The sequence below is a fragment of the Lontra canadensis genome, unplaced genomic scaffold (genome assembly GCF_010015895.1).
Source record: "Lontra canadensis isolate GAN:19392208 unplaced genomic scaffold, GSC_riverotter_1.0 scaffold3, whole genome shotgun sequence".
Classification (NCBI taxonomy): domain Eukaryota; kingdom Metazoa; phylum Chordata; class Mammalia; order Carnivora; family Mustelidae; genus Lontra; species Lontra canadensis.
In genome coordinates this window covers 9,383,290-9,395,469 of record NW_022630997.1, presented here as the reverse complement: position 1 = coordinate 9,395,469, position 12,180 = coordinate 9,383,290, and the positions used below count along the sequence as shown (strand labels likewise).

Sequence of the window (12,180 nt, the reverse complement as noted above, 5' to 3'; positions counted from 1 at the left end):
TCAGAGATCTTATGTAAAGAAGAATATAAGCATTCTTACTTAGAAAACAAGGGTTGTTTAGGGGTAAAATGAAATATTGTATGTTAACTGCTTAACACACTGTTTAGCAGACACTATACTTGTTCAGTAGATGATGAGTATTATTATAACAAATACTGATAAGCAAAATGAAAAATAGTCCCAAAAAGAAAATAACCATTATTAGCATTTTGAGGTGTATCTTCCCAGTCTTTTAAAAGTGTGTTTCTTGATTTTTTTAATATATTTTCTTTGATTTATATTATTTTCTTCATTGTATAACTTTATGTTTTACACAAATGGCAGGAAAGCTTGAATTTGTATCACTTAGCAGTAAGGCAAACCTGTCAGCTTCTGTGCTAGCCAAAACTTTTTTCTCCCTCTGTTTAGGAGTTACTAAGTAGAGGTAGAAGAGGACATAGAAGTACATTTTTCTTTTTTAAAAAAATGGGATAATGTTTGAATTAAAAATCTACAAATAAACAAAATGTAGGATATTAGAAGTAGGCAAGAGATCATGTGCTAGTATTAATTTTATGAAAATAAGAGTGAAACACCAGTGTCAGAAGAGTTAGTTGTTAGCTGAAGACACCATATCCGAATAAATAGTTCTATTGAATGTAGACTATTTCTTCCTGATGAGTGAGATTGTAGAAGTCTGACTATATATTGCATTGTTAAAGAAATTCGCTGGGTGTGGTATAGCAGTAACGAATCCCCCTTTCCATAGCCTTAGCAACAAGTGGCTAAATGGTCTTTTTTGTTTTCCTTTTAGGTCTACACACAATGAGCTGGAAAAGAATCGGTGAGTCAGTGATGAGTGCAGCTTTCATTTACGTTAAAAAGCAAACTCAATGTTTTACCTGTGAAAATAATGTAATAGTATGTATGTAGTTATATTTTTATTTTTTAAATGTATAGGATATCATGATTCTGCTATATATGTATTAAAAAAAGACTTAAATAGTAAGTTTATACTGTCTAAACTGGAGGACATCATAAAAAACATCTGAATTTTGAGTTTATGGTGTAGCCGCCTTTATGTTTCTGAAAACAGGTTAACTGTGATAGGCTCATGATTTAAATATGGTCATGCTATAGGTAGACAGAATAAAGGTTTCTGTAGTGTAGCTATTAAATATTATGACAAATTGTCGGTCATTGGATTTCTCTTTCTTTGCAGTTTCTTCATTCATTTGTTCATTTATTCATCCATTCAACAAATCTTTATCGAGCATGAAGTATATGTCAGTGCCAGGCAGGCATACTGCTTTAGATAAGAAATACAAGAATGTGTGATGTAGTTTTTGTCCTTGAGGAGCTTACAGCTTCCTGGGGGAGACAGGTAATTAAAATACTGTATAGTGTGGTGAGTATGGTAATGGAGAAGCAGAAGGTCCTGAAAGATTGCTTTGGAGAGTCCTCTAATTTTCTTTTGAGGCAGTTTTGGAAGGCTCTACAGAGGATGGTGAGTGAGTACTGTATATTGAGAAAACTCCAAGAGACTCAGTATGAGGACTGTATTGAAGATGATAGCCGGATGCAAGCCAAGCCAGATATTGGCAACTATGCTGAAGAGTTTGGGCTGCTTCTGAGGACAATGGGAAGCAGTTCAGTGATTTTTTTTTTTTTTTAAGATTTTATTTATTTTTTTGACAGAGAACACAAGTAGGCAGAGAGGCAGGCAGAGAGAGGGGGACGCAGGCTCCCTGCTGAGCAGAGAGCCAGATGCGGGGCTCGATCCCACGACCCTGAGATCATGACCTGAGCAGAAGGCAGAGGCTTAACCCACTGAGCCACCCAGGCGCCCCCAGTTCAGTGATTTTTAAGATGGGTTGTTATGTGATCAGATTTGTGCTTTGGAAAATCATTTTGGCCATAATGTGAACACTTGGTTGATTGGGAGAAGAAATCTCAGAGGCAAGAAAACTCTTTTGGAAGCTATTGGAAGCTTCCAATGTAAGGGATGATGGTAACTATTGGAGATAGAAGTAGTATACAGAGACTCTGGGGAGTAGAATCAGTAGAAATTGGTGGTTAGTTGACCATGGAAGGTTAAGTTTTAGATAGTATTACTATTTACCAAGAAAGGGAATATAGGAAGAGGACAAGTTTGGGAGAGAAGATGAGGATTGTATGAGTAAAATATTCTGTTTTTGATACAGAGATTAGATTAATAAACAACAAACTGAAATAATCTGCATCAACCGTTTTTGACAAACAAGATTTCCATGACCTTCAATTTTTTTGTCCTACCTTTTTTTTTTTAAATAGAAGGGACTTTACAGATTGACTAACCTAACTACCTCACTGCAGATGAATTTAAATGTCAGATCCTCCTTAACAGGCTCTGCATAGTCCTCCAGGCTGACTTAGTGGCTTTTACTACTGTGTTTGAACAATGCTGTGTTCATCTCTCTTGTAAAACTTACTCAGGTAGTTTTGCAATTATCTGTTCATATGTCTCTTTCTGCTGAATGACTATGACTGCCTCAAAGGGAGAGATTCTTTTTTTTTTTTTTTTTTTTTTTTAAGATTTTATTTGTCAGAGAGAGAGAGCACAAGCAGGGGGAGCTGCCAGAGGGGGAAGCAGGCTCCCCACTGAGCAAGGAACTTGATGATTTGGGACTCCATCCCAGGATCCTGGGAACATGACCTGAGCCTAAGGCAGATGCTTAATTGACTGAGCCACCCAGGCATCCCGAGAGATTCTGCTTTGTACAGTTTTGTAACCTCAGTACCTAGCATTTGATGCACTTAAAGTTGATAGAAGCATGATATTGAGTGAAGCCAGTATTAAAACTGGAGCAAAGTTAAGTGGTCTCGTAAAAAACTGCTTTGTGGCAAAGAAGTTTGGCAAACTTTACATTTTATTTATTTATTTATGTTAAAGATTTTTATTTATTTGACAGAGAGAACACAAACAAGCGGAGTGGGAGTGGGAGAAGCAGGCTCCCCACTGAGCAGGGAGCCCAACACGGGGCTTGATGACCTGAGCCAAAGGCGGACGCTTAACGACTGAGCCACCCAGGCGTCCCCCAACCTTTCATTTTGAAGAATCTCCTCTCTGCCTTGTATTTCTGGTGTGTTAAAGGAAGTAGCTGGCTGGTTTAAACATGGCAAAGACACTAAGAAGTGACAGCTCTGAGGATTCTAAAATTAAAACCTTATATTGTATTTTAAATTAGAGCATAGAGTATATATTGGGCCACATGTTTTAAATACTGATAAACACGTGGCTTTCATAATTATTTCACCCACCTGAATGTCCTTGAGAGACCCTCATTTGTAAAGCTGGCAAAAACCTTTAACACTGAAGAGACTCTTCAGTAAACTGTTTAGAATGGAGCTTTTTAAGTCTTCGAGTAAATTTTATTTAATCCATTCCATGTGTCAATTCTGACTTCTTGATAACTTTATCACCCATATTATTACTTTGATATATCCTAACGTTGTTTAATATAGCATCTGTCTGTGGCACAGGTTTAACATGCAGCTTTTGCTGGATATTATATGAACTCCAATGTCTCCAGTGAAGGCATTTTTTCCCATTTTATTTACTTAGGTCAAAGACTCTCTCTCTCTCTTCTTTTTTTTAAGATTCTATTTATTTATTTACTTGAGAGAGACAGAGACAGAAGGAGTGTGCAGAGGCAGAGGGAGAAGCAGACTCCCCACTGATCAGGGAGCCCCATGTGGGGCTCGATCCCAGGACCCTGGGATCAGGACCTTGAGATCAGGGCCTGAGCCCAAAGGCAGACGCTTAACCAACTAAGCCACCCAGGTGCCCCAGGTCTAAGACTCTCTGGCTGATTTCCTACCCTACCTCCCTTAAGACATGATTCTCTCATCCTCTTCTGTTTTCTTCTTTCTCCCTCCTTTTCTTTCTCCCTTCCTCTTTTCCTTGAGGCTTAATTGAAAGGTAATATAGAATTAATCTTTCCCAGATGCATTTGTTTTTAAAAGGGGTAGTTATCAATATAAATAAATATCAACTTTAGTGGAGTGTGTCAGAAGGTGAGTGCCAAAGGAAGAATCCAATTTAATAACCTGCACTCTACTTCTAAAAAGTTAGAGGCTGTGATCTAGCAAAAAATATAAATATTGGTAAACACAGGATGATTTAAAGTGAAGGAGGTGTTTTAGCCAAATAGCAAGAAGGCAGCACAGGAATACTTTTTAAATTTACATCTGTATTTGTTATTACATTTTTAAGCCCCCACCTGTTCTATTTAATGGTTCTCCTCCCCCGCCCCGGACCAAGGCAACATTTTTATTTGATATATTAAAGAAAAAAGTTAACCTAGGTTTGCCTTTCATTTGCTTTTGAGTGTGAATTTACATGAGGAAAGTAATTCACTATCAAAAGGGTAATTTGAGGGGCGCCTGGGTGGCTCAGTGGGTTAAAGCCTCTGCCTTCAGCTCAGGTCATGATCCCAGGGTCCTCGGATCGAGCCCCGCATCGGGCTCTCTGCTCAGCAGGGAGCCTGCTTCCTCCTCTCTCTCTGCCTGCCTCTCTGCCTGCTTGTGATCTCTGTCTGTCAAATAAATAAATAAAATCGTTAAAAAAAAAAGGATAATTTGATTTTATCTTAATTCTGAGAAAATATTCCTGAAGTAATTCCTATTCTTGAGATTTTGCCACTTTACCTATGATATATTTATGTCAGGAGTTACTTTTTTTTTAACTTGGTTTAATATCTTGCATATAAAGCTGCTCTGAGTTAGTGTTTTTTATTGCAGCAAAGCAATGAGAATTAATGTAGATGATTTTAAATTGTTAGTGATTAACAGAAGAATTCCAAATTAAGGCTATCCCAAAGCCCTATGATTGTCGAAGCTCTGGTTCTGGCCTCGAGAAGAGAGTAGCCGGCCAATGTTGAGGTCCATACTCCCGTGTCTCAGAGGAAAGAAAGCCTCATGGAGGAGATTTAGAATCTGGCAAGCCAAGTGTAGTCTGGCTTACAATTACCCCAGTACGCAGATAGGCCAATAGGAAGCCTAGGGTAGTTTCGGGACTGATCAAGGAATTCAGGTTTTCTTGGATAAGCCCTAGGGCCTTATTTCTGCCTAAAGCCTGGATGGTTACACTGAGTCTACTCTAGATAGTTCAGAGCATTTATTTGTTATTTGTATCCTCCCCTTGTGCCCCGGGACCCATAATGGCTTGTAACTGGCTCTGGAGGTGGAAGTAAAAGAGAAGCAGAGTACCTTTGATGTTCTGCATTCCTCAGGAATCTGTATGTATCATTTCATGGGGGAAATTAATGAGTCTTTGAGATTTAAGGTTTAAGAATTTCACGTTATCCATTGGCTTATCAGTTGAGTCCTTACCAGAGGGAAAAAAAGCCATTCAGTACAGATTTTAGATCACTTCATTGCTTTTTCATTTTCTTAATTGAAATTACGGGTGATGTTTTTGAAAGAGTCAACAACTTTAACAGGGCTTCAACAGACTTTAATGGTCAAGAACCTTAGTGCTGATGGCACTTCAGTAGGCCATTCAACCCTAATAGCTGTCATTCCTTTGAAACAAAAGGCTTACCCTTATTGCAATTTTGGCAAAGCTAGATGGGCCAAATGAGGATACTGGCAGAGCAGAAGTGCCCGAGTATTTGGGATAATAAAGAAGCAGTTCCAATGAATGGTAATGGTGTCCTCCATATAGAGACTTTCTCATATTTCTGAGGGAAAGATGAAAATGACATTTATGCAATACTTACTGTATTCCCGCACTATGCAAGACTATTATGTAATCCTATAAGATAGGAAGGTGACAGTATAGGCCAAAGTGTTATTGAAAACTAGCCATTTTGACCATCATAACTACAATTTGAAGCAAGATGATGGGAACACAAAAGCAACCCTAACCATGGTTCCATCTAATCATAAATATGATAGCTATATGTAGTATCAATCTTTATCTTCAGTAATGATTAATAAATACCGTGTTTGGCATTGTGGTAGATAAAGCGATGTATGAGATACTGACTTTATCCTATCCTTGAGGTTAAGGTCATTATAGTTTGGTAATTATGGATTTCATCTTTTAGTACTAGGATCTAGTTTAGTTACCAGTAAATGTCTAGAAAGGTGTATTAAAAGTATTTTCCCAATGAATCTTGGAACACTCAAAAAATAAAATGAAATGAAATAAAATAATTTTTTAAAAAGTGTTCTTCAAGTTGAAGTTTGAAACCCACTAGTAGTCTATGCAATCATTTTAGTGAGTCATTTTGAAAAAGGAAATTGAAAAGACTACGAAATACCAAAGTACATTGCTTGAAGAAAAGTTAAATGGAGAATTTTGAAACTTGTACATACTGGGTTATGATATAAAACACTGTGGTCATAGAGAAAAAGCCACTGCTCCGAATTGTGAAGGAGAATGAATGTATGCTGAGACATGAAGAAGAGATAGAATTTGAATCTATTGAAAAAATAAGGGAAGGGGTCAGTGTGATTAGAGCCATGGAAGGTGACATCATAAGCTGTGTTCAGGACAGAGTGGACAGACATTAGTGCAAGAGTAGAGTCCATCAGATTAACAGTGGGAAATGAGGCCAGAAAAGTGTTTTGGGATTACATTGTACAATGTTATTGAATGTTATGGAATTTGGATTTTCTTTTGTTGAGAGCAGTGAGTTTTTGAGGCTTTTGAAGCAAAGAGATAGTATGATCAAAGCATTTATAAAGAAAAAAAAGTACAGTCTAGGTTTAGAAGCAAGGAGACTAGTGTGGGTGCTTTTGAAGTAGTTCATGTAGTCATAGGATACAGGAACCAGCACTCAGGTGATGGACTTGGGAACAGCAAGGAAGAGAGAGGACTAAGAAACACGATAAAGAAAGGATATTATTTTCAGTTAACTACTACCATTCAGTTTTCCTTCCATTTCATTCTTCACATAGCAACAAGAGTGATCCTCTTAAATGACATATCAGGGGCGCCTGGGTGGCTCAGTGGGTTAAAGCCTCTGCCTTCGGCTCAGGTCATGATCCCAGGTCCTGGGATCAAGCCCCAGATCGGGCTCTCTGCTCAGCAGGGAGCCTGCTTCCCCCTCTCTCTCTGCCTGCCTCTCTGCCTACTTGTGATCTCTGTCTGTCAAATAAATAAATAAAATCTTAAAAAAAAAAAAAGAAAAGAAAAGGACATATCAGATCATGTTTTTTCTACTTACAGTCCTCCACAGCTTCCTGTTGCAATTAGGTAAAATCTATGACCTACGAAGTCCTACAACTCTATCCCTTGTCTCCTATGATCAAGCTGACACTGCATGGTTTCTTTTCCTGAAACACATCATGTTAATTTTCATCCTAAGGCTTTTGCACTTCTTCCTTTTGCTTGGAAAACCCTTGCTCTACTAGCTCTTCATCATTGTTTAGTTGTCAGGTCATCTCCTTAGAGGACAGTAATTGTTCCCCAGTCACTCTTTGTCCTATTGCCTTTTCTGTCCCCTTAACATTTATCTGTGTCTGAATTATTTGTGTTTCGGTTACTGGACTTCTTTGATAGAATGTAAGTTTCAGGAAGGCAGGGACTTTGTTTTATTTACCCTTCACACAGAGCAGTCATTCAGTAAGTATTTATTGAATGAAAAAATGATTATATGTGCTATTGAGTATATCCATAATCAATAGTATATGTACTTGAATTCTACTGGCTTAAGTGAAAAATGCAACAACAAAAATACATGAGAGTTCAACAGGCATATTATTATAGTAAAATAATTTCATAGGATGTATATGGAAAACTTAATGAATTTTTTAAAAGATTTTATTTACTTATTTGAGAGAGTGAGTGAGAACAGAGATTGTGAGAAAGAGAGAGAGAGAGAGAGAGAGATCATGGACGGGGAAGGGGTAGAAGGAGAAGCAGACTCCCTGCCAAGCAGGGAGCCCAATGTGAGGCCGATCCCAGGACCGTGGGATCATGACCTGAGCCGAAGGCAGGTGCTTAACCAACTGAGCCACCCAGGTGCCCCAAAACTTAATGAATTCTTAAAACATAAGTTATATGAAAAAAAACTTGATAATTGGGAACATCTTTTTTTTTTTTTAAGATTTTTATTTATTTATTTGACAGAAAGAGATCACAAGTAGGCAGAGAGGCAGGCAGAGAGAGAGAGAGGAGGAAGCAGGCTCCCTGCTGAGCAGAGAGCCTGATAATGGGGCTCGATCCTAGGACCCTGGGATCATGACCTGAGCTGAAGGCAGAGGCTTTAACCCACTGAGCCACCCAGGTGCCCCGATGATTGGGAACATCTTAAAAGGTTTTTACCATAACAGACTTCATCTTGCTTATCAGAAGAGAATCAAAAACTAATTGATTCTTTCAGTTTAGTAGGATATTATATAGTGCGCTAAGGCACAGACACGTAATTTTGTAAAGAGGAATAGTTTACCTGATGGAGTTCATGCTCCACTTGTGAGGTCTTTATTTCTTTCTCATTCTGTGAGTTGAAAATGGCAAGTATTTTTACAGGGCAAAGATTTATATATACTCGGAGACTAAAATATCATAAATAATTTCAACTTTTTTGTATTAGAATTTTTGATGTATTAGTTACATTTATCCCAGTGGTTTGAACATGATAAAGAATACGATATTTCTTCCTTAGACTTTCTACATATCCAATCCCCCTTTGACATGAATATTTTGGCAGAGTGATTGCTTTGATCTACCTTATCCTAGAACAAAACAGAATACTGAATCTTTGTAACCATGGGTTAGGCAGTGGTTTCTTAGTATATTACCTGATTAAGGATTCCTTGGAAGGAGGAGCATACAGTAACTGGTTTTAGCTGCATATTTTGGTGTTTGTATAACATTTCTTAAAAAGAGCATGCACTTTTATATATAGTGAGTACATTTTAGAAAAAATTTACATTTGTTAGGAGGAAAAGAAATTATAGGATTGGTTTGGCAGAACTTTCACTGAAACTCTTACCTCAACTAATAGTACCTAAGGATATTTACTTGCATTAAAGACAGGTTATGGGGTTAGAGAAACTAAACTTTTATTGTAAGTTTGAAATATATGACTGTAGCTGAATCAAAAGTCCACAGTTGGGATTGGTTGGGTTCAGTAGTTTTGGGAAGTTTAGTCAAAAACTCTTAGCCTTGGTTTATTACTAAGATATAAATCTCAGTATGAAAATACCTTATAGTAAATCTCAATCTGAAAATACCTTATAGTAACTTCCTAAGCCTGGTAAAGGGCATTTATGAAAACCCACAACTAACATCATACTGTGGTGAAAGACTAAATGCTTTCCCCTAAGATCAGGAATGAAACAAGTATGTCTGCTCTTACAGCTTCTACTCGACACTGTTCTGGAGGTTCTAGGCATGGCAGTTAGGCAAGAGAAAGAAAGAAAAAGCATCAAGATTGGAAAGCAAGTAATAAATCCATTTTTATTTGCGGATATTATAGTCAGATGTATAGAAAATTATTAGGAATCCACATATACAAGAAAACCTATTAGAGCTCATAAACAAATTTAGAAGAGTTGGAGGGTTCAGGGTTGACACACAAAAAACAATTGTGTTTCTATATACCAGTCTGAAAACGAATTTATGAGAACAATTCCATTTACAGTGACACCCAAAAGAATAAAATACCTAGGAATAAATTTAACCAAGGAAGCAAAAGATTTGTATCCTGAAAACTACTACTTAATGTTGTTCAAGTGGCAATACTCCCTATGTTGATATACAGATTCAGTGCAAAACCTGCCAAAATCCCAGTTTCCTTTTTAATAGGAATTGACAACTGATTTTAAAGTTCATATGGAAATGCAAGGTACCCAGAAAAATCAAAACAATCTTGAAAAGAGCAAAATTGGAAGGCTCATACTTCCTAATTTCAAAACTTACTATTATGCTTCATAATCAAGACCATGTGGTGTTGGCCAAAGAGCAGACTTATAGACCGATGGAATGAAGTCTGGAGGTAATAACTCACATTTGTGGTGTGCCAGAGACAGTTTTTTGACAAGGATGCCAAGATAGTTTAGTGTCTTTTCAGCAAGTGGTAGCTGATACACTGGATATCTACATGCAAAATAATGAAGTTGGATTCCTCCCTCACACCATATGTAAAAATTAACTTAAATGAATCCTAGACCTGAATCAAGAGCTAAAACTATAAAATTCTTAGAAAATGAGAGTAAATCCTTGTGACTGTGCGTTAGGCAGTGATTTCTTATATAGGACATAAAAGTACAAGCAACAAAAGAAAAAATAGATAACGTTGAACTTTATCAAAATTAAAAATGTTTGTGCTTCAGAGGATACCATCAAGAAAGTGAAGACAAATCCCAGAATTGGAGAAAATACTTGTAAAGCATATATCCAGTAGGAGACCTGAATCCAGAATATAGAAGAAACTTTTAAAACTAAACAATAAAAAACCCAATATAAAAAAACGGGCAAAAGATTTGGATACTTATTTCTCCAAAGAAAATATACAAATGACCAATAAGCACATGAAATGGTATTCAACATTAGTGATCTTTAGGGAAATGCAAATCAAAAACTATGTGATACCACTTCATATTCACTAGTGGCTAACTTAAACTCACCGATTTTGTGGTCATCCATTCATCAGATCAGTCACCATGGGTTGGTAGAAAGGTCGGAAAGAATTGACTGACCTTATAGTTTGGCACTTAAAAGTAGTGATGTCATTATTGTCTGATGGTGCTACACAAATGACTCAACACTTTATTACTTAAGACATGTAATTAACCACAGATGAGTTTCCAATATATTATATGGTGCTACTACCTACTACTATCGGTACTTGATAATAAGTCAATTTTGAGCTCTGTCACATATAAGAAGGGTATATTTAAAGGTCTTTAAGAACCTCTAATTAGCAATGAAATCCCACAAAATTAAGACCATATATTGAAAGGATGTATTAATTGTATAAGTTTCATTTGAAGTGTAATAAAATGCAACCTGATTGTGTTTGGGGGGCCTTAACAACAAATTTTAAAAGTATAGTTGTGGAGGGAAGGAGAAATAGCATTGTACAGAGACCAGGACATAGCTACTGATCTAGTTTTCTGATTAGGCAAATAAAATGATGACTACTTTCCTTTTTAGTCTAAAGATGGAAAACTGACACCCTTATTTTTAATTTATGTAAAAGTCCTGGAGAAGATAATTTTATTCTTTGTACTTTTTTTAGATAGTAGGAGTCCAGTTACAGTACTGCGTTATTGAGAGCAACTATAGGACACTAAAAAAGTAGTTATACATTGGAAAGTAGGAGATATTATTTAATAGAGTTTTTCTATTTATGAAGCCATAGAACCGATAAATGTGGATGCTAACATTATCCAACAGTATGCAAAGTACTGCCATTATTAGTCATGGAGACGTATAATTGATGCAGTTACTTTTGTATGCAAGAAAATGAATATTTTAACCATATTTTTATAGGGATAGGAATGGTGAAAACTGCAGATAAACTAAGAATAGCTGTCAGAGTGCAGAGATGGGCACCTGTTGAAATTAAATGTTATATGAGATAGAGATGAAGTAATTAGTGGGTTTTGAGATAAAATTTATGGTTAATAAAGGAAGCGTAGCCAAGATAAAATTATACGTCTAAAATGCAGCCTGTGCAATAAAGTCATTGCATTAGTATCTAGCTAGATTCACAGTTTCTATATTGACCTTTGTCAGAAATAGCATATTAAGGTTAAGCTTTCTACTCCCTGACCCAGGTTGCAAGGTGAAAGAGGCTGACTCAGACAAGAATTACATGCTAAAAACCAGTTGTTCTCAGAACTTAAGCTGTACAGCTTCTAAACATTGAAATCACTTCTACAACTGATAACATGGGAAGAGATGAGATCATTAAGTCTTAAAAATAATCCAGAAATATTATGACTTGAAACTCTAAAATTATGTCTAGAAATAAATAATTGTTAGACTTTAAATAATTGACATGATGAATATTATTTACCATGGTAAATGTGTAGTACCTTTACATCCGAGTGATTGCACAGTGTGTATCTCTGTGCAACTATAACTTGTTTAAGAAAACACTTTCTCTCAAACCATGAATTCGTATTTTTTTTTAAGATTTTATTTATTTATTTGACACAGAGAGAGAGATCACAAGTAGGCAGAGAGCAGGCAGAGAG

General features: G+C 36.6%; 1 protein-coding gene across 4 annotated transcripts in view; it reads left to right on the top strand.

The window, feature by feature from the left end:
• The window catches only part of MXI1 (MAX interactor 1, dimerization protein), a 78,883-nt gene that overhangs the window by 42,536 nt on the left and 24,167 nt on the right, over nt 1-12,180 (top strand). For all 4 annotated transcript variants that reach the window (XM_032880405.1, XM_032880424.1, XM_032880433.1 and 1 more), the window contains exon 3: nt 794-823. In XM_032880405.1, the coding sequence (XP_032736296.1) occupies nt 794-823 (30 nt within the window). The remainder of the gene's footprint in view (nt 1-793; nt 824-12,180) is intronic.